The sequence below is a fragment of the Balaenoptera physalus genome, assembly GCF_965194825.1.
Source record: "Balaenoptera physalus genome assembly, chromosome: 18".
In the NCBI taxonomy this organism is placed as follows: Eukaryota; Metazoa; Chordata; class Mammalia; order Artiodactyla; family Balaenopteridae; genus Balaenoptera; species Balaenoptera physalus.
Genome location: NC_138899.1, coordinates 910,264 through 935,259, shown reverse-complemented (window position 1 = coordinate 935,259; position 24,996 = coordinate 910,264). Strand labels below are relative to the sequence as shown.

At 53.0% G+C, this 24,996-nt stretch overlaps 1 protein-coding gene across 9 annotated transcripts in view; it reads left to right on the top strand.

The window, feature by feature from the left end:
• Nucleotides 1–24,404, top strand: part of ATP11A (ATPase phospholipid transporting 11A) — a 125,867-nt gene extending 101,463 nt beyond the window's left edge. For 3 of the 9 annotated variants that reach the window (XM_082434972.1, XM_082434967.1, XM_082434970.1), the window contains 12 exons: nt 171–422; nt 1,415–1,589; nt 3,714–3,816; nt 4,070–4,215; nt 4,776–4,835; nt 5,300–5,427; nt 7,320–7,455; nt 13,037–13,102; nt 13,673–13,776; nt 16,110–16,275; nt 19,689–19,792; nt 20,579–24,404. In XM_082434972.1, the coding sequence (XP_082291098.1) occupies nt 171–422; nt 1,415–1,589; nt 3,714–3,816; nt 4,070–4,215; nt 4,776–4,835; nt 5,300–5,427; nt 7,320–7,455; nt 13,037–13,102; nt 13,673–13,776; nt 16,110–16,275; nt 19,689–19,781 (1,429 nt within the window). In that variant the 3' untranslated portion in view covers nt 19,782–19,792; nt 20,579–24,404. Of the gene's footprint in view, nt 1–170; nt 423–1,414; nt 1,590–3,713; nt 3,817–4,069; nt 4,216–4,775; nt 4,836–5,299; nt 5,428–7,319; nt 7,456–7,926; nt 8,020–13,036; nt 13,103–13,672; nt 13,777–16,109; nt 16,276–17,577; nt 17,665–19,688; nt 19,934–20,578 lie in introns of those variants that run through there. The other 6 variants (XM_082434968.1, XM_082434971.1, XR_014256150.1 and 3 more) reach the window with 5 other exon arrangements.
• The last annotated feature ends 592 nt before the right edge of the window (nt 24,405–24,996 follow it).

The window sequence follows — 24,996 nt, the reverse complement described above, 5'->3', positions numbered from 1 at the left end:
AGCTGTAACCAGCTTCAGGTCCTTTACAGTAAATCACGAGCCAGCACCGCGGTGCTTTTTAATTTGGGGGCAAAAAACGGCAACAGTTCCGTAGATCACAAGTCCTTGGAATTCTGTCCTTCGGTTTGCTGTGTCCACGCTGACGTGTGTGTGTGGCCCCCGCCCCCCAGGCTGCAGGAGAAGGCGGCCGACACCATCGAGGCCCTGCAGAAGGCGGGCATCAAGGTGTGGGTGCTCACGGGTGACAAGATGGAGACAGCAGCCGCCGCCTGCTACGCCTGCAAGCTCTTCCGCAGGAATACGCAGCTGCTCGAGGTCACCACCAAGAGGCTGGAGGAGCAGAGTCTGCACGACGTGCTCTTCGAGCTGAGCAAGACCATCCTGCACTGCGGCGCCAGCCTGACCCGCGACAACTTCTCAGGGTAGGCGGGACGTTTGCAGAGGGACGGGCAAGCTCCGTGGGCAGGGCCGTGGCCTCAGCTCCCTTGTGCAGACGTGGTCCTGTCCTCTGGCCTCTAACAGCATCCCGTGGTCGGGACCATGACCAGAGCTATTTCTCTTTAGCAAGTGTGACGTGCCTTTTTGCATCAGAGTGGTGTGTGTGTGTGTGTGTGTGTGTGTGTGTGTGTGTGTGTGTGTGTGAGGGAGACGTGACTAATGCGTGGTCGTTTGTCGATGAGGACAAAACAGTGTTTGCCCAACAGTGGTTTTTTCCAAGAATATTCACCAATTTATTCACATTTTATCAATGCTGTCCTTGCTGGTATTAGATGCATGATCTAAGATTAGATTTCATTTGAATCATTTCAAATTTTCATTAACTTAGGTAAAGCAAAGGCAGCTCTCTAATCATATGTGAATTTAAAATTATTCATTTATAAATAGTACAACGATATTTCCCTTTGCCCTATCTGCAGAATTCCTTTTGGGGATTAGAGATACTCCTTGTAATTTTGAAACCCAGCAAAGAGAAATATTACGACCATGTTCTTTCCAAGTCACGTCACCCGGGCAGAGTAGCAAGGAGGTATTAGTTGTGACAATAAAGACTGTGGTTGGCTGAGGTGGCCAGGCAGTTCGGGAATAAAGGCCGGTCTCTTCAATAGCGGGATAAACGCTCTCCTTCTGTTGTCAACTACCGGAACATGCCCAGGAATCCACAGTTGCAACCGTTGTTTGCTTTGCCTCAGTGAAATGAGAAAGTTTAATTCACACACAATTTTAAAATGTAATCAAAGGCCTTACAGCCACTAATCTAGAGACTGTATCATTATTGACAAAACAAGAAAAACCGGTTTCTTAATCCTTGATCCTGAATGTGTAGCATCTATAGATATCCCAAAAAAGTACATAGTCTTCTCAGATCTCTGCATTTAGTTGTTGAGTAATTTCTCCGGTTTGTATGATCTAACAGACTCTCAGCCGATACGCAGGACTACGGTTTAATTATTGATGGCGCCGCGCTGTCCTTGATAATGAAGCCACGTGAGGACGGGAGCTCCAGCAGCTACCGGGAGCTCTTCCTGGACATCTGCCGGAACTGCAGCGCCGTGCTCTGCTGCCGGATGGCGCCCCTGCAGAAGGCCCAGGTCCGCGCCCGCCAGGAGCCAGCTAGGGACCCCGGGGGGAAGGGGGTTACGTAGTGAGAGCCATTCATGAGCCCTTACAGCCTCTGGGTTTTTTTAAAATCTAGCAAAGCACCTCCTTTTAAAAATGGAAGCAAAAATGATAGAAATTGAAACGTGAGACTTACTTTGCTCGCTGTGGTTAGTAAGCGTTGATGGAATCAAATGGATGGCCCTTCCGGGTACAGAGACCAAGGGAGATGTTCGTCCCACCTCTCACGTATACAGAACTGTATCGAGGAGGTAAAGCCGTCTGTAAGAGTCTGTACGGAAGCCGGGAGGGAGGCAGCTGCAGTCGAGCACCTACTGTGTGCCGATTGCTGAGGCAGGTGCGAACCCACCGACCTTCACGGTAACCCTTGAGGCGAGGGAGGCTGTGCTAATTTTAGGAATGAAGTACCTAAGACACAGAAAATCGGGAGAACCTGCCTGGAGGGATGATTTGGAAAGTGGCGGTCCGAATCGGCTTCCACTCTGTCGGACTCCGAACTCACGTTCTGCCCATTGCACCACACTCTTGTGGAAACACCACCTGACGTGTGTTTTTTCCTTAATTTTTTTTTTTTTTTTTTTGGCTGCGCTGGGTCTTCGTTGCTGTGTGTGGGCTTTCTCTAGTTGCGGCGAGCAGGGGCTACTCTTCGTTGCAGTGCGCGGCTTCTCATTGTGGTGGCTTCTCGTTGCGGAGCACGGGCTCTAGGTGCGCGGGCTTCAGTAGTCGTGGCTCGAGGGCTCTAGAGCACAGGCTCCGTAGTTGTGGCACATGGGCTCAGTAGTTGTGGCTCTCGAGCTCTGGAGCACGGGCTCAGTAGTTGTGACGCACGGGCTTAGTTGCTCCGTGGCGCGTGGGATCTTCCTGGACCAGGGCTCAAACCCGTGTCCCCTGCATTGGCAGGTGGATTTTTAACCACTGCACCACCAGAGAAGCCCCCTGTTGTGTGTTATTAAATATTTTTTAAAGCATATGGGATACAAACGTGAGCACGTGTGCCTTTCTGGTGTTGGTAAACCTAAAACGGTCCCAATTCTGTAAACCACATTTTAGATAAGGGAGATCAGTTTCTCTTGAGTTGCTCGTGAAGGAAACTGTCAGCTTCTCAGACTGATCTAGTGCTTAAGGTAAAATACTGAACACCACGTGCAAAGGGGTCATTTTTAGCATCCTTGCATGCGTGCTGCACTGATCTGCCACGTGACAGTGTCACTAAGCATAAAACACCAGCATCGCCCTGGGGTGATTCTCAGTGAAGAGAAGCAGACTCAAGAATTCATGTACATTGTATTTGGGATAAAAATGGTTTTATTCCCGACTGTCCCTCTTAAGTGTGTGACTCTGAGTAAACCTCGTATAGTGATGTCCAGAACAGAACTAAGGGTGTCGTTTGGTCTTCACATGTTACTTGGTATTCCTTTTAGGTTCTTAACTGACTTTTGCAAACTTTAATACCAATTAGTGTCTCAGTCTTGAAACAAGAAGACAATCCACACATTTTTTCCTCATCTTTTCAGTCTTACATCGTAGAACCTTATACTTAGGCACATAAATAGGAAAAAAAGACTGTAAAGAAACAGATTAAAAATTTGGAAATTATTCATTGCATTGAGTTGTCAGATTTGGTTTTGCACACATGACAAATTTGAAAAGTAAATGAACAGCTTATTTTAAAAAATAGATGCTTGAAACCAGATAGCTTGAAATAGCAGTATCTTCTAACGGAATGCAGCGTTCACATTCCCCCCCGTATATTTAAATCTGTTTCCCCCCACGTTTACATAAGGAGTGGAGCAGCCCCTGCAAATGACTTCCTGGATTTCACTCTCCATCCTGTTTGCCCACCAGCCTGCTCAGCTCGTCTTACTACAGTCATTTCTTAGCTGCTTTTGCTTAAGTGTGTTTCACTTTTGACGTGAAAAAGATTTTATCCTAAGTGGATAAAATAGACTGCATATAGTAAATAATTCACTTTAAGCACATAGTTGTTTCATTTTTCCTTGGCTAACTTTACATCTTTGTCGTTTCTGCCTAGTTAGTGAATGACCTTTGCAAAAATACAACAGAGACGATAAAATCTGCACTTACTTCTTTTCCAGATTGTTAAGTTAATCAAATTTTCAAAAGAGCGCCCTATCACTTTAGCGATTGGTGACGGCGCCAATGACGTCAGCATGATCCTAGAGGCCCACGTGGGCATAGGTAAGCCCCTCGGTTCTGCTTCCCTGCGCCTCTTGGTAACCCGGGTTTATCACGCAGCTGGACGAGAAAGGACACAGCCAAGGCAGGGCCATAGAATTCAGACACACGTTCAGGACACTGTCTGTGACACAGAGCGTTCGTGACTGGAAATCCGACAGTCACGGTTCCACCTCGCCCCGTTTTGCCTGTGTCCGTGTCCGCCTGCGTGGCGCTGAGAAGGGCTTTACTCAGCACACTCGCTCCCTTCTTGTAGGCATCGTTGGGAAGGAAGGTCGCCAGGCTGCACGGAACAGTGACTACGCGATACCGAAATTTAAGCATTTAAAGAAGATGCTGCTTGTTCATGGGCACTTTTACTACATTCGAATATCTGAGCTTGTGCAGTACTTCTTTTATAAGGTAGGAAGGCTTTCCTTTCCCCTCTCACCGTCTCAGAGCATGTGACCGATGGCTCGCCTGTCACGATGCCCCGAGGCTACAGGGCTGATTTGTCCGTGGATGGAAGTGACTGTCAGAAAGGAGGGGGTAATCGTAGGACCACGGGAGCAAACGCCCAGCTCTCTTCGCACAGTCTCAAAACTGAATGTGGAACCAGTGAGATACGGGCTGTAAAACGCTTGAGGAAGGGGCATTCTTTTATAGCTCCCTGAAGTAGTTTCTTCTTCTTTAATGCGGTTGCATTCTTTCCTGTCTGTACTGACACGGACGTTGCCTCCTCATTTGTCTGCCACAAGTTTCCCTTGAGTCTGTCTGATCTCAGGGTGACCAGAATGGTCCTGTGTGCACTGTGGGAGCCCCTGAGATGAGCAAAGAGTTTTAGAGCCATTGCCCGTCTTGCTGGAGAATGTGGGGCACTTTGCCCAGGTAGAGTGTGTCACGTGGCCAAGCTCTGTGACTGGATAGAAAGGTGACACCTTACAATGTGCCCTTGATTAACAGGCGTGTGACTTGTCTTTCAGAATGTCTGCTTCATTTTCCCTCAGTTTTTATACCAGTTCTTCTGTGGGTTTTCACAACAGGTGAGTCCTGAGGCCTGAGGTCGAGCTCACCTGAGCCTTATCCCGCTTCCCCGCATGTGTCTGTGGTGGGCGGAGGGTGGACGGCAGGGCATGCAGGCCAGATGACCCCCGTTCCGTCGCTGATCTGCTTTCATCTAAAGCATCCAGGACCAGGGAAAATCGAAGCTTGGAGGTGGCGATCAGAATTGCAAACTTTTATGCAACTTTCTGTTGTTGCAGGTTTGGAATGGCAGGACCGGGTGGGTCCGCTGTGATTTTAATCCAGACTAGTCGACATCATGACACTTTGAAAAATGTCCTTGTCCTTCTGTATCTGTAGAAAAAATGGCTCTGTGTGCATTTTAGAATGCTCATGTTTGTGGGCCTTTGTAAATGAAAACTACATATGCACATTGAAACAAATTATCCGGAAATCTTGTCAAGATGCCCGGGTGCTGTTTTCACGTGGCTTTTCGGTCCTGCAGACCCTGTACGACACTGCCTACCTGACGCTGTACAACATCAGCTTCACCTCCCTCCCCATCCTGCTGTACAGCCTGTTGGAGCAGCACGTCGCCATGGACACGCTCAAGAGGGACCCTGCCCTCTACAGGTACCTCAGGCAGACAGCCGCTGTAGACACGGAGAAGGACCGGGCAGCCCTACCGCGAATCCAGATAACACTTGGTTGAAGTACTTAAAAACCAGACGATTCAGGGTCAGCTGACACACTTGCTTCCACAGGAGATTCTTCAAGCAGGAAGCAATGTAATTTAAGTGAATATACTCCAAATTCAGACAGAGGATTTATGTTGCGTTTGAAATGTACACGTTAAGCCAGTTTGTATTTCACCGTGTTTTTCAATGGTTATGAAAGAACTTGGGGTGAGAGTTTCTATCCCCTTGTGACCCCAGTGGATTTATGGCCTAAACGATCCTTGCAGGTCCAAATAGGTTCCATTCAGTGAGAAAAGAGAAAAGTTAACATAGCTGATCTCAGGGTACTCTCTTCTGCTAAAAAGTATTTTTAATAACAAGGAAAAGATTTTTCTGCTATTTTAGAACTGCACCCCAGGATCTCTGACCGATTCAATGTGTCACTGTTTATTGTGGCTTTGTAAATTAAACGTGTTATTTTCAGAACATTTTAGATGCACATGTGGTTGTAAGAAATAGTAGAGAGATTCTGTGAGGTTTTATCCAATTTCCCCAGTGGTAACATCTGACAGACCATCCTGCAGAACCGCAGGACAGGGTCACAAGCAGGGCAACAATGCGACACGCCCAGCCGTCTTACTGGAGTTTTCTCAGTTGTACTGGTCCTCATTCGTGTGCACACGTGTGTGTGTGCACTTAATTCTGTGCAGGCTTTTCATGTGCGTGAGGCCTGTGCCCACACAGTCAAGACACCTCGCCAGCCCCACGGCCTTCATCAGAATCATTAGCCATTAAGGGGTCTTGAAGTGTTGGGGTCCAAAATAATCCCTGTAGGTGATAAAAAAAGCAAGCTCTGCGTTTGTCACGTGCATTTAATGATACAGGAATAAGTCTAAGGAAATAGGAGAACACACACCATTTTAGACACACACCCGGAGGGAATCCTGCAGCTTCTCTGTCTTACTGAACTAAACTAACAGGTGTAGGAAGTCCTATCACGAAATGTGCAGCCTGGTCCCGGAGGCCCGCGGTCTTGTCATTAGTGGATGCCAGCGTGTCCCTGTGTTCCTACTGTCAGAAGCAGAAGTGTGAGCACTGCCATCTTTCTTCCTGTAGTGATATAACAGTCCACTTTGAGAAATAAAATATTCAAACAAATTGTTCAGGAATATCCCTATGTAGTAAAATGCAAAGTCTGGAGAACATTTTGCTTTTGCTCCCAGGAAGCTCAAACTTAATGTCTGTTGGTCCTTCCCACTGTGTCAGCTGGGGACGTCGCCCCTCACACCTCAGCGTGTTTGCTCCCTTCTAACTGTGCTTTGACCGTGATGGTTTCGGTTACAACAGCTTTGTGCTACAAGCTGTCCCAGGGCCCTTCTGGGACCAGGTGTGGTGTTGAGTGAAGTGACAGGCCGTGTGGCTGGAGGAGCCGCAGAGCATCAGGTGTGACTCGGGGGCGTGGTCAGTCGTGAGGCCCACCTGGCATCCCACAGGCTCTGTGCATTCAGAGCGTGTGCCGGCCAGTCGACAGGTGGAGATGGGGGTCTGGCCGTGACGTGGACACGCTGTGCGGGGTGACCCCAGGCGGGAGACCAGGAACCCCGTGCTCGCAGCCGGGCTTCTCCAGGATCCGCTCTTCGGGGCTTGGCTGAGCGGGTGTCAGTAGGGGCCCCGCCCCCTCCAGGGGCCCTCCTCCTCCTGTCCCTGCAGCTCTGACACCTCAGGGCTCTCTGCGAGTCAGGGGCCCCGGATGAGAACGGCGCCCGCAGGGCCGGTGGACACAGTGGGGGCTGAGTGGGTGCGTGTGCGTGGACGCGATCACAGGTTCCCACCCTTTGCCTCCCCCAGAGACATCGCCAAGAATGCTCTCCTCCGCTGGCGGGTGTTCATTTACTGGACGTTCTTAGGCGTGTTCGATGCTCTGGTGTTTTTCTTCGGTGCTTACTTCATGTTTGAAAACACAACCGTGACCAGCAACGGACAGGTTAGTACGGAACTGGGTCGTGTCAACGTGGCTCTGGGATTCTTTGGGGATAGAGCTTGAATCCAGCACGATCCCAGGTCAGCGCAGTCTCAGCACAGCCCGTGGGGACCGTGTCTGGGTGTCTGCCCCCAAGCTGGACGGAAGGGACATGATGGCAGAGTTCTGCCGACTGTAGGGACACCCTTCCTGAGGGGTTCTAGGCTTTAGTTCTGTAACTTATTCACCATTAACTATATATCTAGTGGTTCAATTCGATCATTGAGACGTGGCTTATTAAATATAGGAAATAATTTAGTATTTAATCCATTGTAGTGTTTGTTCACGTCCTTAAGTATCTGTTTCCTTCGCAACGAGTAGATTTACAGTTTCCTGGGAGACATTCAGCTCTCTGGTTTTTTGCATAATTTCTAGGGGTTGTTTTATTTGTATCTTGCTTTTTTCTTTTTGCCATGGCTTCCTTCCCACTCTCAGATAGTGACCACCAACACACACATGGTAAGAAATCTGTGGGTGTGTCCTTTGTGTTTTTGGAGTGCATTATAAATAAAATATTTCTCGAAAATATTTTCCAACGTGACTCCCTCTGTGTGCTTTGTCGGTAGAAACGCTGTTAGTTGCTGCCCCATGTCTGTAGGACTGGGGTCGTCCCAGAGACGTGTGTGTCCACTTGGGTCACTGTTGCTGAGGTTACTCCCTGGATTTCCATGTTGGGGACCGCCAGCGGGGTCAGTGATGTTTCTAAGTGGACTTGATCTGTTTAGACTTCCCTTGACCTAAGTAAGTAGGAAGACACACAAGCATGCGAGGCCGGCGGGAATGCTGCTTTGACCGTGGCCGACCTCCATCCCCACCTGGAGAATATCGAGAGGCCCGGGGCCCGGCGTCCTGCTTCTGGCCTGATGTCCCAGGGTCCACGTAAAGAAGGGGAGCTTGTGAACAGAGGTTTACTGCATGTCCTGTTTGATGGGACACCTCTCTGCCCATTTGTCCCTCCGTGTGGTTGGCCTGAAGTTCAGAGTCTTGCTGTGTGTTTGCCCATCGATTTGTCTGTTTGTTTTTCCTTGTGACTGAAAGGTGCTGTTATCTCTCATTATAACTTAAACCAATTTTTCCTAAATTGGTCTTGAGGATTTTTCAAAGCCTTATTGCACTTTTCTAAAATCTTTACATTTTTCAAGAATTTACTCTTCGTCTTAGTTTTAGTAGAATAGTTCCCAGGTGTCACCAGGCCATGTATCAGTAGCTGAGTCGAGCTGTCTTACTGCTCGCTCTTCTGCATCTTTAGTGCGATTTCCTTGCGGGCCCAGCTTTAAGTGAGCACCTCACACGTACCTTAAAGAGCTCAGACTTCGCGTCCCGAGCATCCGTGGTCCCAGGATCCAGGCAGTGAGTCGCTTCTGCAGGCGTCACCCTCGCTCACCACTGTCGCTCCTTCAGTCGGACAGTTTCACGGTGTTAAAGCCGAGGAAATGGAAGTTCAGACAGATGAATACTGTACAAGGTCAGGGGATTAGAGCTCAAACCCAGGGCGTGTGTTTTAGACCACACGGCTGCTGAATTGCTTGACGCTCACGTCACGCGGTGACATGGTTGGCCCTGCTCTGCAAGCCCACGAGAAGGCGGGTGTGAGCAGGGAGGGGACATGCACCCTGGACACAGGTGCTGGTCGCCCGAGTGGCCTCGGGTGCAGGCCGGGGGGGCCTTCCCGGCGCGAGGCTGGGCCGCATCTCCTCCTGCCGCTGCTGTGGTCGGAGCTGCAGGCCCGGGTGCCTTGAGGCCCTTCCCGTGAGCCAAGGGCTTCTGCCGTTTCCTGTTTCTCTGCTACTCACTCTGAGGGTGCCCTGAGCCACCATGGAACCTGGATCCCAGCGTCTAGAAGGGGTCTTTCCCATGAGACGGTTACGTACCATCCCTCCCCCGCCCGCCACCTCTGTGCCTTTGCTCAGCTGTTATGGGACAGAAGTGTTGGTTAGAATCTGAAACGATGGCAGGAAGGGAGAGCGAGGTAGAAAAAACGCCAGTTGGCTGGGGCCCTGTGCTCACGGGCCAGGAGCTCTGAGGCCCCCGTGGGAACAGAGTCAGCACAGGCCACGCCCACCCTGTCACACGAAAAGCTCCCGAGATGCATGGTGATGTCAGGGCAGCATGCAGGACAGTCGTACCAAGTGAGGTGCTGGACCTGGGCGTCTGTCCACAGCTGTGCCTTGGGTCACTGGCGCGTGGGGGACGATAAACAACCTAAAGACGTAGAGGCGTGAGAGCAAGACCAGCATAAGCGGAGGGACACCTGCGGGGACCCAGGGTAGACCTTTATCACCAGGAAGTGGGGAGCCCCCAGGGCCACGCGTGGCGAGTGCACCCCGTCGATGGTCTGACTCTTGACCCCCACGGTACCTCGGGGGCTCCGCACAGAGCCTTCTCGCTCTGAATCATTGATTCTTAAATTCTTGTTTGGCAGGTAAGGGGGTTGCATCACTTACAAAACCAAAAATGATATTGTAGGCTGGTTCTGTAGTAATTCAGATAAAGCTGCAAACAAAGCTGTAAGTCAAGGGCAGCCTCAGGGGGCTGGTGATGCCCTTGGTCTTGGGCAGCAGGTGGTTCGGTGATGATAACGGTCATCGCTGTCCCCTTCCAAGGAGGACGAGTGTGTCTTCTTGGTGGGACATTGTAGCTGCCATGGTCTAGTGATGGTTGGGAGGTGACCCCTGAAGACCTAAATCATTCTGTAGGCATGTTCGTGGATCTATTGAGAACAACTGAATCATTGATAACTTTTGAAAAAGAGAAATTCACTTGTGGAGCATTTTCTGCACAGACATCAAGAGCTGTATTATTTCTCCAGTGAGAATACAAGACAATGATTGTTTTACTGTTGAACTGCGGGATATTCCTAGGTGAACGCTTGAAAGTTTGGGGCGCGTTGTAATAGAAGCCAGGAAACATCTAGAGAGCTGGGACGTGAGCGGTCCCCAGCGGGCTGAGGACGAGAACACCAGCGCTCAGCAGAGGTTCCGAACCAGCACGTGGAGCGAACGCGCTAGATGTTCCTTGTGACTGCGATCTTGAGAAAACACAAGACGTGTTGGTCGTGGAATATTTTCACACGTAAAAATTAAACTGGTCGAGGTTTCAGAGCTTCTGTGAGCAGTAAAATTTCCTACAAGATTGCTCCTGAGGAGGAGGAGAGAGGGCGGAGCGTGAGGAGAAGGAATTAAACTTGAACCTGGTGGGGGGGAGGTTGGAGACCTCCTACTGAATCCTCCTCATCCTCCGAGCGAGGCCCGGTAGTTCACGACGTTCTCCGCGGAGACACGTGTTACTTTAGGAAATCAGCCCTGGGGCTTCCTGGGGGGTGGGGAACTGATATCACTTGGGAAAAAGGCCGGCCCTCAGGACACCCCTTTGAGAAAGGGGATTGGAGCGCCAGTGAATCACCCCCAAAGTCCATAGAAATAATGGCCATTGAATTCAATAATACATTGACTCTCAGCTTGACCTGAGGGCTCCCTTAAATAAGGAACCCGAGAGGAGCTTACGGGGGTGTTACCATGACCACCTCCCAGTGAGCTGCGACAGCTGGCAGAGGGCACAGGTGAAGGCGGGCAGGTGTGCAACCTTGCCTGGGTTCCAACCCAAATGCCCGAATCTGATTCAAGGTACTTGTGCTTTACTGCTGTTCGCCTGTAAAAATCACACCCTGTGTTTTGCTGGGCTGGGCGTGGATCCCAGATCCACCAGAATCTACCAAATGCTGGGAATCTCGGCAGTGCCTTGGGAAGCACCGTCCCACCCCTCTCGGGAAGAGACGAGAAGCCATTTGAGTGATTGGAACTTTGTCCCCGGTTGCGATGCTGCTGGAGGTGCCCTGTCACTGCCACTCGTGTTCCACGCCCACATTTGCTGTCATCTAACAGTTTTGCGAAAGATCTCTGAATCCCTGCCAAGCGGGGGTGACAAACACATGGGCTGTGAGGACTCCTGCCCGTCCAGCTGAGCTGACGGTGCCCGTGGGGTTCAGAGCTGCCCCCACCGCACCTTCACCTTTTGCTTTTGGCTAAAAACGGTAGCGTCCAATGAAAAGGAAGCAGGCGCTGTGTCCTCCTGCACCTGCTGGCCACTGCCGAGCTGCAACCCACCTCAGAGGGAGGTAAACTTTCCTGCCCCCGGCATTAAGCATTGAAGAGAGAGCCGTGTTTCTGAGGGTTTCCCAGCCTGGGCACTGTCGCCGGTGAGGCCGGGAATTCTTGGTTGTAGGGCTGCCCCGGTGCAGTTAGCAGACCCCTGGCCTCTGCCTGCTGGACGCCAGTAGCCCCCCTCGCCCAAGATGTCCCCAGACACTGCAGATGTCCCCCACCTCGGGGACAGAGTCACCTCCAGGGAGGGCCACTGTGGCTGTGGATCTGAGCCCAGTTTTGATTACGCTGATGAAGTGGAGAATAAAGTGATGAGGGTCCTTAAGTCTGTTTCCTGCAAAAGTCCTGACGCTTTGGTTTTTCTCCTAGAATTCTGCAAGTAGGTTCTTGCCTCGGTAAACACCTCCCAAGGCCTGCAGCCCACATGCTCGCCTGAAGTGAGTCGCGTGTAGGGATGTTTCTTTGGTTGAAAAATAACCATACGGGAAAACAATTTTTATTCCAGCTTGTAATGCTTTGTGACGTAAAGCTTTGTTTTCTCTTAAAGAAGAACTAGGAGCATTTTCTGAGAGGCCCAGCTCACAGAATCCGACCAACCAGAAATGGGTCGGCTCTTAGGCGGTGTAGAAATCTCAAGGAAAATAACTCTTGTAAAATAACATGTCCAAGAGGCTGCTTTGTCCCCAGGAGGAAGGCTCTTAAGTGGCTGGTGTTTCCTTTTGCTTGTGTCTGTGTCTGTGGGTGAGAAACGTGTTGTCTCCCAGGCGGACGTGTGCGCTCCCCGCTGGCCGAGCCCACATCCCGCCGGGGCCTCGTCCGGGGGCCGCTGCGTGTCCGAGGTTCTGGCCGTGGACCTGCCCCGGGCCCTGGTGCAGCTCTGTCGTGTCTCCCCTCCTCCATTTCCATGACTCCCACGGGGCCCCGTCCCTGTGATGCCGCCCGCAGGAGACAAGGCTGTTGCTCTCACTGCTCCCAGGACGATGCCAGCAGTGGTTTGCCTTCCGAGCCGACAGGTGAAAGAGGCTAGACACGTGCTGTACCGAGCGTGGGCTGGGCCACCGGGTAAAGGTCTCGTCCGCGGGAAGAGCGGGCTCGGCCCCGTGCAGACCGTGACTCTAGCTCTCAGGCGTGTCCTGCTCTAGTTTGTGAGCAGGGCCACCGTTTGCGGGAGCAACGAGGGGGCAACACCGGGGGCAGCAGTGCAGGAAGGACGGGGCGCCCACCGGGAACCACCGCCCGCCCCGGCGCTGCTGCGGGATCCGGGGCCTAGCGAGCCGGGCTCGGCCGGCCTCCCTCTCACGTTGTGGCGACGTCGCGGGGTCTCCGCGTCTCTGGCGCTGGAAGTGTCAGGCGGGGCAGTGGGAGGTGCTCTCTGCCCCTCGTGCGGAGCGCGAAGGAGGAGAATGTGTATTAGTGGGAGACGACGTGGACTCTTGTCTCCACAGATGCTTGGGAACTGGACCTTTGGGACGCTGGTATTCACGGTGATGGTGTTTACGGTCACCCTGAAGGTACATCCCCTGACCTGACGTGCCTCCTCCGGGCACAGTCAGCCCTCCTAGTGAGTCGTGACCCTAACCCTAACCCTGCCGGGGTCTTCTCCCCGCCACCAACTCGGCCCCGGCCCCGAGGGGCAAAGGCCAGAATTACACAGAAGGTGAAGGAGGGAAGGAGCCTATTCTGTATGAAGGGATGGGGATTAGACTTCTTTTAAATGGCAATCTGCCCCACCCCTAGTATAAGCAAAATACATCTTAACTGGAACAAATTAATGTACTGTGGAAAATTTAGCTCTCTTTCAAGTCAAGTCAGATTCTTCCCGGAATATCATTATGGAGGTCCCAAATCCTACCAACCTGAGTCTTGGAAAATCCCAAAGCAATGTCCTGGGTAGAAATACAACCAGTGCCTTGAGCCGTCGCCCGAGTCGCCCTGTGGGAGCATCTCCCCGGGATCCGGGCAGAGTTACTGGCAGTGTTTAGACTCGGAGGCCGTGGTTTCTGGCCTCCTCCCCCAGCTGCCGGGGCTCACAGGGCCTTGCCCAGGTAACACCGCCATCCGTCACCTTTTCCCTCTTTCAGCTGGCGCTGGACACCCACTACTGGACTTGGATAAACCACGTTGTGATCTGGGGGTCGCTGCTGTTCTACGTCGTCTTCTCCCTCCTCTGGGGAGGAATTATCTGGTATGGAGTTGGTAATTGTAGAATCGTCATTACGTTACTAGTCTTGCGGTGTCTTTCCTCGAGGGCTGACCACTCATTCTCCGTACGACCTCGTTCCTGTGGGGGGGGGGGCGTGGCGCCGGGGCTGGGGGGCCCGCGGGGGACGAGGCAGGTGTGGTCCCTGCTCCTTTCCGCCAGATTCTCAGTGGGGGAGACACGCTGCATCGTACATGTGACGGGGAGGAGCAGACCGGACACTACAGGAAGGGACCTATTTCAGATCAAAGGTTGGGGAAGGCCTCTCCAAAAAAGCTGTTATTTAAAGGGAAACCTGGGAGAAAAGCACCGTCATCACCATGGTGGGTGCGCCAGGGGAGCTGGCCCTGGGCCGAGGCAGTCGGACCCCAGACAGAGCCCTTCCTAAGGAAGGGAGCCCCACATGCAAACACCTTGGGGCAGGGCCCGGCAGCGGGAGGAAGGTCCAGCCTGTCGGCCACGTAGGACCTAGACCCCAGCCTGCCGGCCACGTAGGACCGAGACCCCAGCCTGCCGGCCACGTAGGACCAAGACCCCAGCCTGCCGGCCACGTAGGACCTAGACCCCAGCCTGCCGGCCACGTAGGACCGAGACCCCAGCCTGCCGGCCACGTAGGACCTAGACCCCAGCCTGCCGGCCACGTAGGACCGAGACCGCAGCCTGTCGGCCACGTAGGACCGAGACCCCAGCCTGCCGGCCACGTAGGACCGAGACCCCAGCCTGCCGGCCACGTAGGACCTAGACCCCAGCCTATCGGCCACGTAGGACCGAGACCCCAGCCTGCCGGCCACGTAGGACCGAGACCCCAGCCTGCCGGCCACGTAGGACCGAGACCTCAGCCTGCCGGCCACGTAGGACCGAGACCCCAGCCTGCCGCCATCGAGGATTTTAAGCAGAGGAGCATCAGAGTCCAACTGCACGTTTAGGAAGGTCGCCGTGGCTGCTGTGTTGAAAGTGAACTTGGGAGTGGCACACAAACAAGACAACCAGTCTAGAGACCATTGCAATACAGTGGTCAGTCCTGACGAGGGCAGCAAGTGGCTGCATCTGGCATCTGCCACAAGCCTGCCTTTGCCGGCGCTGTTCCGTCTGCCCAGACGTCCTTTCTAACTAGCCTGCCTGGTGAGCTCCTGTTCCTCTTTCAAAACCCGGCGTCCCATCAGCCTCATCCACTCTTCCCTTGAGTCACCTCCCAGGCGGGTATTTCCACCTGGTCCCCCAAGCAGTTGTTCCTTCCCCTGTCACAGCGTATGCCGGATTTTCCTGTAATTCTTCCGTTTACGTTTCCATCTCCCCCATAAGATGTAGAGTTTCCTGAGCAGGGCTGGGACTGGGGGGAGGCGAGTGAGGCCCGGGACCACAGCCTGGCCGAACGGGAGGCCACAAGCAGTGTCCCCTCCACCTGGCGTCCCCAGTGCTGATCTCGGCTCCCGGGAGGGGCAGGCGGCCCCTGAAATGGGGGAAGAGGCTCCCCGGTCCATCAGGTCCCCGCGTGGAGGTTGCTGAGCTGACATCCACCCAATGACCCGCTCTGTTGCTGACCCCCCAGTGGCCAGATCCGTGCATTGCACATTCTTGGAGACCAGGAAATCCAGGCATACCAGACCAGCTTTTGGTGGGTTTCCAGCAACCCTGCCCCAGGCCAAAGATCCCTGCGGTTCTAGCGAGCTCTCCAGAGCGGCTGTGTAAATGGGAGGCTCCCTCGAAAACTCCCCGGCAGCTCCTGGGCCTTGGGGCTTCGGAGCCGTGAGGCTGTGTAACTCAAGTTTACCATCATCACTGCCCCTTTCCAGAGGCTTTTGTGATTCACCTGGCAGGAGAGTCATTTCATTCTCTGTATTTTTATGGCAATTAAAAAAAATATTATGGCATAATTTTTTAAGTATTTAATCGTTCTGCTGACGTGTGCAGATATGAATGCACGAAGATACTCATGCTTGCATATCTTCTCCATATTAATAGCTATTGCGCAGATATGATTCTAAGGTACAAAAAAAATCACCTACTTCACCTTTTAAAATCTTTCCCGCTGTTCTGAAACTGAACTTCGGGGACTTATTTTCCCCTTTGGGATGACTTCACAGAATTCCTCTCCTTTACCCATGCGTTAACATGCAGCATTACAGGGAAAGGTCACACCCCAGTGTTTCTGTGATTAGTCCCAGCAGGCCGGCTAGGTGGCTTGTCCAGTGACTGTCGCGACAAAAGTGAGAACTGCCAGGACAAATGGGCTCTTCGTGCAAGTAGAGAAAACAGGCCAGGATTTCGGTGTTTCTCCTGCCATCGTGTTTCGTTTCTTCTTCCCCTCGACGCTGCAGGCCGTTCCTCAATTATCAAAGGATGTACTATGTGTTCATACAAATGCTGTCCAGCGGCCCCGCCTGGCTGGCCATCGTCCTGCTCGTCGTCGTCAGCCTCCTTCCCGACGTCCTCAAGAAAGTGCTGTGCCGGCAGCTGTGGCCCAGCGCCACCGAGAAAGTCCAGGTACCGCCCCGGGCGCTGTGGGCGCCGTCCTTAGAAAGGGCAGCGGGAAAGGTTTGGGTTTGGAAATGCGGTCAGTCCACCGTTACTAACGAATTCCATGATGACACGTGGTTTTACACCTGAACCTAGATGACCAGTGGTTAGACTTGAGTGGCTAATCCCTGAACTAAGAAAAAGATGAAGAGAAAAAGCTGAAGCCAATACAAAAGGCAAATTGTTTTGTGTACATTTTTAAAAGTTTTTTCAACTAATCATTACCTTGAAGGTAAAATTGCATTATTTTTAGGGATGGTGAATTTGGCTCAAACTTCAGCATTTATTTTGGGAAATTCTCTTTATGAGTAGGTAGGGCTGTTGTTTTCCACACTCCCAAATGGAAGCCAACAAGCTGAATTCTGGATTCAGGAAAGATGAGAGATACGAAGGATGCCCGGACCGGCATCAGACACAGAGATGGTACTCAGAGCTTCCCAAGAGCACTCTGGCCCTCCCCAGGGTTCTTGGGAAGGGGGTGTCCCCCGTCCCCTTACCCCTGTGACCCCCCCCCCCACCCTTTCACCCTTGTGACTTGCCCTCGGAGGTGCAGGCCTCAGGAGGAGGAGGAAGGATGCTAGTGAGAGGGCAGAGACCACAGCAGGGCCCGTTGCTGCAGGATGCTTGTCTCACCTGTAGCACGAGGTGCTTCTGCAGGTGAAGGGGGCTGGGCATGCAGGTGGGGAGGGACAGGAGGGAGGGTGACAACAGGAGATGGCGAGTGGCACGTCCTGGGGCTGAGTCACTCTGGGAAGCTCAGGGGCCCCGTGGTCTCAGTCCCCAAGTGCTGTTGGCCGGCTTTGGGGTGGAAAGCAGGTGGACCTCCGGGGGCTGGAGCCGCAGTCACAGCACTTGCCCCCGCTCCCCTCCCAGCAGGTGACGGGTCGGGTGGTCAGGCCTTCAGATCCCGGGTGCTGGTTTAAAATGCTGAGCGCGGTGCCCCAGTCCTGGGGGTTCTGCTGGGTTTGTAAAGTCGGTGCCCAGACGAAACGCAGGAGGGGTTGGTGCAGGTCCACGTCTGACAACTTCATTACGAGTTGCTCACAGCTGTCCGGGGCTGTTCCTGGGCGGGACGCAGGCGGGAGTGCGAGGGGACCAGGGGCTGCAGGGATGTCCGGAGGCTGCCGCGTCTCACCGGACTCACCGCCTTTTCTTGTCTCTTCCCTTCTTCGTTCCTTTCGTCTTCCGGCCTCTTTGCCCAAATAACCACCTTGTTTAACGATGTGCATGGCCTCCTGACCTCTGACCTCTGACCTCTGGGACCGGCAGACTAGGAGCCAGTGCCTTTCTGTCGAGCAGCCCACCGTCTTTATGCTTTCTCAGACTTCCAGCAGTCTGACTTTCTAACGGAACAAGGTGACGCTTTTCTGTCTTTTTGCATGTTTGGGACATAGCCGCAGGACCGCACGGGGCTGACGGTTAAGCTCGGAGCCGCGCTCACAGGCCCACCCCGGGCAGCACTGGGCCGCTGGCATCGGGGATGCAGGGTGCCGGGCTCCTACCGTCCACGCCACTGACCACTGACCGGTGCCTGTACGTGTCCCTGGGGAGCGTCAGAGCCCCTCTGTGCAGGCGGCTGCCGCGAGGCTGGTCCTGATCCCCGCGCAGGGCAGGGGGGGCCGCTCCTGGGTCCCAGAGCCCGCTCCACAGGAGGGACTGAGGGCCTCCGGAGAGGCCAGACTCAGGCCGTGCCACCGGGCTGCAGACAAAGCCAGGACAGACGTGTTTGGGGTCAACTTTTTTACCAAAGCCCCTCTTAACTTTTTAAAAAAGTCTGATCATTTTTAGGAAAAGGCGCTGACCTTGCCTTAAAGGGCCGTAGCGCCTCTCTCTCGGGCACATAGAGCCATTCGCACAGTTTTCTGTGGCCGCCGCCCAGGATCGAAGGCTTTTCGTCCGGAGCCAAGGCTTCAGGGACACAGCGTATCTGTTTTCAGTTGTTTGTGTACCTGATGCCTTGTTTCTGTGTGCTCCGAATCAGGCACACTTTGAAGATCTGTGTTTGGTGTTACTGCTTTACTAAGGCAGCTTGCTTAATGGGAAAATGCCTAAAGCAAAAAAAAAAAAAAAAAAACAAGGCTTTTTCTTATTTTAAACCTTGTTCATATGCTATACAGCTTTAAGCACTGTTTTTTAACTAGGAGGATGGTACATTTTTTAAGTTCAAGTAATTATTGGCGATCGAAATTTTTCTAATCTGATGCCATCAGAATTTGTTAGAATAAGTTACATCATTTCATCTTGTTGTTCACACACTTGAAAACATTCAGGATGAAATTATTAGGAACATTTTAATAAGTCACAGGAGGTGCTTATGAGATTGGTTAAACCATGCCAACTCCAGGCTAAAACTAAATTCTCTGACTATTGATGGAGTTCATTTAGAGTTGATTTGCAGAAGCCAGACTCTGGTCGCTTGGAGAAGAGCCCTGAGCTCTGTGTGTCCGTGGCCGCGGCCGTGACCCCAGGGTGCGCCACGCCCAGCCCTCCCAGGGTGCCTGGAGCCTGCACTCCGGGCACACACAGGGTCAACGTGTTGTTGCTGGAGAACCATCCAATTTCTGCAAAACTTGGGAGGAACAAACACTTGACTAGCCCTTTTGTGAGACGTACTGCGTTTGAGATGGATGGCTTTTTCTTTTCACCTGTCCTATTAAAGCGAAAAACATGGCAGGCACCGTGTGTGTACACACGTAGGTCATTCATGTATACGTGTGCACTTCTGGTTTCTCCATCCGTGTGCACGTGCAGTCGTGTGCACTTCCGCCCCTGCAGAGAGCAGCCACTCCAGCGCTCGTCTGCTTCACCCCCTCCTCGCCAGAGAACACTGTGCAGCTCAAACTCGGGATTCTTCGACTCTTACAATTCTCTTCTTCCTTGTTACTGAGAAGCTCTTACAGTTTGACTAGAAAATCTCAGTGTTCAGATGCCGGGCCCCGCTGACCTGTGGCCCTGTGACTCCTTGGACCTCCCAGAATCTGGTCTCAGGCCAGCACTCCTCTGTTTGACCAGAGACAGGGCCAAGGGACGGGGTCGGGCAGGCACACAGAGAGGGACAGAGGGACAGGCAGGTGGACAGAGCAGGACAGAGGGACAGGCAGGTGGACATAGAGGGACAGAGGGACAGGCAGGTGGACAGAGCAGGACAGAGGGACAGGCAGGTGGACATGGACAGAGGGACGGGCAGGCACACAGAGCGGGACAGAGGGACGGGCACAGAGCGCCTCCCTCGGGGCCGGCGCCCTCTTGGGGCGTGCAGCCGTGCCGCCGTGGTCTCGGGGAGCGGGCAAGGCCGTTACCCAATGCCCCACTCTGGGCAGCAGCCTCCCTGGTGGCCCGGCCTCCCCTCCGCAGGCTCAGTGTCTGTCCTCGCCTTGCAGAGGAGCTCGAGCCGCCGAGCCCCGGCCGACGCCGCGCCAAGCCCTGACCGGCCTCTCCTGATGGACCCCGAGCCGCGGCCGAGGCGCGAGTAGCTGGCGGATAGGTAACGGCCACCCGCGGGCAGCCCGGTGTGCTGTGCTCTTGCTGACTGCGCGGTTTTCCTCCAAAGTTTTGCGTGCTGTGCTGTGTCTGTTAGGTTCACGGTGACAAAGAAAGGCTTTTACACACGTGGGTTCCATCCCAGGTAAGTGGCCCGCCCAAGAGGCCGGCCGCGTGGGCTGCGTGCCGTGCACAGGCACGCACACGCCTGCACACCTGTGCAGTGCACACGCTGGATGGACGTCGCCCCACACGTGTCCGGTGTTCGGCGTCCAGAGCACAGTTCCTTCATTCTCGTCCGTGGTGGTGGGAATGGCTTCACCCGAAAGGTCCATCAGGAAAGACCACCTTTTGAAGTAAAAAAGGGGATCTGGAGTGAGTGGCCCGAGCCTTGGCCGGGGCAGGTGTCCAGCAGCGCCTTCAGTGTCCAGAGCAGGCGTCTCCCCCCCCGTTGCCCCTCGCACGTGTGGGCCGGGCAGATGCCTCTGGGGGCGCTGGGAAGGGCGAGGTCAGCATCCCCGTTAGAGAAACCGCAGTCAGCCCGGGCCCAGGGAGGGGCTCCGTGTTTTCACGCGTGTCTTCTGCCGGACGGTGGACCCGAGAAAGGGACACGATCGCAGCCGGGACGGTCCACACGCCTCCTCCGTGTCTGGTCCAGCTGTGTTCAGGGGAGCCCAGGCCAGGGCAGCGAGGGCGGCGGCCACGTCGGGGCGTCGGGTCAGACGACAGGTGCTCGATGGGATTCTCGCGGGGGTCCCGGCACTGACTCTGTCCTTTCTGTTCCCGACAGACCGCGTGCTTGGTGTCAGGACCACCTCTCGGGAGTCACCCACTTGCCTCTCTGTAGACCCCAGCCCTGGGCAGCGCCCTGGGAGGGCGGGGGGCGCCAGGCCCCCTCCTCCTCGGCCTCTCCCACCCCCCGCGTCCCCACCCGGCTAGAGACCCTGCTCCCGTGGCCCGAGGGGAGACCAGATGCATGGATCAGGGGTCGAGCCGCACGGTGAAGGGGACAGGACAGGCGTCCCCGGGCGGCGACCAGGCAGGACGCACGCGAGCCCTCAGTGCACCCGGTGGGAGCCGGAGGACGTCTGCGGGGGATCGCGGTCCCCCCCGGGTGAGGCCGCACCACGACCTCCTGGGAAGCGCAGCTGAGCCTTGCAGGCGGGGTCGGGTCTGGCCCCTCCTCCCGGGCCCCAAAACCTCTGCTTTCGGAACCAGCCCACGGACATCCCAGGACCGGCACTCCTCCCTCCCGTCCGTCCGCTGCTGTCGCCGGGACCTGCAGTAGCGAGGCTGACCGCGGACGTGTCTGGTCCCACGTTCCTTCCTCCGAGGGGCTGGGGCCTGTGTGCTTCGGGCACCGCCTCCTGCCTCCCCGCAGCTGCCTCTGCGAAGAGGGGAACCGGTCCAGTAAAGCTTCCGGCACAGGTTCTGGGCGATTCATCATCCTGCTCCCGAGGACGCGGCTCACCGGGGTGCCCTCGCTGCGAAATGCCCGTTTTGGGGTTGAGGGGAGGAGTGGGGCCTGGGTGCCCGAGGCCGGCCTCTGGTTGTGGTGCTCAGGCCCCCATCAAGAGCGGTCGGTCCCCCGGGCGGTGTTGTCCCCCAGATCTGTGTCAGGCCCACAGGGCTGACAAGGTGGCCTGGGCGACCTGAAAAGCAATATCGCTGCCCTCGCCGCCACCGCACTGGCTCTGACCAAACCCTGCTCTGCCGGGGGTCCTATCCGTGTCTCCTTGGGGGGCTGAACCGTCAGAAGGCAGCTGTGCTGTAAACTCCCTGTCGCTTTCCTGTACCAGTATCTTATTTCTAGAAATAACCCGTTCGACATAGCCTTAATAGTCCGTAAAGAAGACATTTCAGTTTGAGATTCAAACTTCAGAGGGTAAAACCAATGGCTTTTTAGGAAGAGGTCACCCAGAAGCTAACCATTGCCCCCGCTGGATGCATGGGTGGGATTTAGGGATGTTGGTTGGGGAGTGAACACTGAGTCTGCTTCCGAGATGCTTGACGTTAGGGATTTCAGGAAGTTCAAATTTCAGTTTGATTGTACGATGTTCACCTATAAACTACTTGTTTAAACGAGGGGATGAGTTAACAGCAAGAACAAGGGTACACAGGTAGTCGGGGTGAAGCAGGTGAAGTACAAACATACCAAAGACTAGGATGGTGGACGTGGGGCTTCCAGTGGGACGGGGGTGGGAGGGCGTGTCTGTCTGAGGGCCCTCCAGCCTCCGCCCCGCCCTCTGTCACCCACGCTCCACGTCCGGTGTGTGGTCCACACTAGACCCTGCAAACAACGGTGTGTGCATTTTTACAGTCGTTTTTAAGAACCTAAAATGGGTATAAATGTAATACGTGTGGGGGACAGAGTCTCTGTACGTTTAGTTAACAAATTGTTTGTAATGTATTTTTTTAGAAATCTTAAAATTCCCTTTGCACTGAAGTATTTTCATAGCTGTTTATAATCTCTTTTCTTCATTTATTTGTTAATGTATCATATCTAATTTTTAAAGTATGTTTTTAAAGCTTTTATTTTTTAAGTTGATGACATTTTGGCCACTTTACATTTGAATTCTGATGAACATTTTGGCTGAATGTCTCAATATCTGATGAATGTGAATTTTCAGGTTTGATTTTATTCTCTACACCTGTTTATTTTTGGTGTTTCTGGCGGTAGTGAGTAGTTAAAAGGCATATTTAGAGTATGATAATTTGCTATGCTCTTTCTTCACAGTTCATTGCCATTTCATCTGCTTTTTATTTGGTTTTTAATTTCTATCCTTCAGCCTTAAAATAGAAGCTTCTTGACGGTTCTGTGTCCTCTTTTTGCCTGTATTGAGACGGTTACCATTTACCTCGGATAAGTCAAGTCTCCTTATGAAAGTTACTGACCTTTACATGCTTCAAAAAGTCTTTTTAAAATTGTTTGGGAAATTATTAAGTGACTGTGCCTGATAATTTGAAATAGGCGAGGGGCGTGAGATCAAAAGTAAAGTCAAAGGAGGGACAGGAGAACCCACCGAAGTGACATTTCAGACAAGACAATGAGATTCCCACCTGACAGTGGGCAGTACTTACTTGCCTTACACTAACCTTAAAGCAAGTAATTTAAGCATTTTCCTTCGTTTTGAAAATCTTACAGCTGCACGTTAATCACTTATTAACATTTCCGCCGTTGGTCCAGATGTCTGGTTCCTGACCCACACACCATCCCCCAAAGCAAGCTATCTGTAGGCCGTGTTGCTCTGGCCACCTCCGTTCTCCTGCTTTCAGCTCCCGGCCACCCGAGGCCGCAGGTGCACACACATCCCACGTCCTAAGGGGACCCTGCGGGGGCCTCTGAGCCCCACCCTCAGGACAGGTGGCTGCCAGCAGCCCTCGGACCCTCCCAGCTGCAGCGGCCCTGTGTCCGGAGCTGGGAGTAAAGACCCGCTCTTGGCAACTCCTGTTAGAACCCCAATCAGCCCATTCCCGTGCCCTTGGTTCCATGGGGTGAACGCAGACCAAATGACCCACGCCCCCCTCCCCCGGGGGGGTGGGGCCGTGGCCCCGTGAGACCCACTGGTGGCAGTGCCGGGCCGCGGGAGGAGCCCAGAAACACCACCTTCTGCAGTAACAGGTTTATAGAAGCATAGTTCGGCCTGGTGAGATTTTGCAGCTTTAACTACAGAACTGCCCTGCACATGCTGTGTAACTATTCTTAAGTTCATGGGCATCAACCAAAAGTTCAGGGCAACCTAAGGGAAGTTTCCGGCCTTTTTCTTTAAAACCACTAAGTTCATCTGTTTTGCACTATTAATAACGTAATACAACCACTTCTGCTTTATCTTTAAATTAATGGTATTTATTTGACAACTCAGTGTAACAGCTTGCTATGCACTTTCTTTTGGAAGTTTCCCATTTGTAACTTTAAAAACAGGAAAAATGTCAGCTGGCAAATGCATTCTTTTTTTTTTGTTTTTTGTTTTTAGTTAGAGGGTAGGTGAATGGGGGTGAGAATCATTCTGATTGTCTATAAACAAAGCTTTAATGAAGATGTGTCAGAGTATTATTAAAGTGTGATTCTACTTTTGCAGAAAAAAATCTGAAGATCAGTTTATATAGCTTTATTTTTTACCTTATCGAAATATACAGAATTTTAATATGCGTATATTGTCTCTGACTTAAAGTTATAATGTGTGTCTGCATTGCTGTTTAAAATGTCCATTCACTATGTAATGTAATAAAAGAATCTTCAAAAATGTATTTAACACGAATGTTATCTCTAGGTGTTGTCATCATAAATACTGGAATTTATTTTTAAATTATTGAATATAGTAGGTGCGTTTAAGATAATAAATCAGCCTCCAAACAGTAATGTTTAATTGATAATTATTTATTAACCTGCTTTGAAAAATTAAATTGTGAATTAAACCAAATCTTAAATTTCTGTAGAATTTATTTTGTATGCTACTGTTTTTAACTTTTATTTCTGTAGATAAAGTATATCTTCATAATACGAATTATGATTGGACTTTTCTGCAGATTATCTAAGCAGGAGACCTGAATCTGCTTGCAATAAAGAAGAAAGGTCTGGATTAGTTTCTTTACAAATTAAAAAGATCATAGAAGTTGGTCTTAACTTCCTGCTAAGAGGAGCTGCCGGGTAGACACTCTGAAAGGGAGTGTCTCTGTTTGGGATGAAGTGGACGGCACTGTGGGAGCTGGTGCCCTGGGAACGTGTGGAACCGGGTGGCTCCAGGGCCCCCGCCTCACCGAGGCCGAGGGGCGCAGACGGGAAGCTCAGTGTCGGATTTCCTAACGCTGTGATCCTGCCCGCCCCCCTCCAGCTGCTCCCTGACCCTCCGCCTGAGACCCCTTTCCATCTGGATTCCTCCCCTTTCCCTCCAGGCTCTCCTCCCTTCCCCGCTCTTGTCCAGGCCCCGGGTCCCACAAGCTCGTGGGCAGTCGGAGGGAGGGCGGGTTCTGTGCGCCCAGGTTCCTGCCCCCCCAGCCCTGGCCTCCCCACCCCCTGGCCACTGCTCCCACCAGCACCACCAAGCTCCCTGTCTCCTCTGAAAGCTTCAAGCTCAGAAAACTCCACACATCCTCACACCAGGTCTCATTCCTGGGATTAGGGGACCAGGGTGGAGCCAGGTCAAGGGTCCTGAGAAAGGGCCTCCCTGGGCTGGGGCAGGACTGCCCCTTCAGGGCCGACTGGCTCCC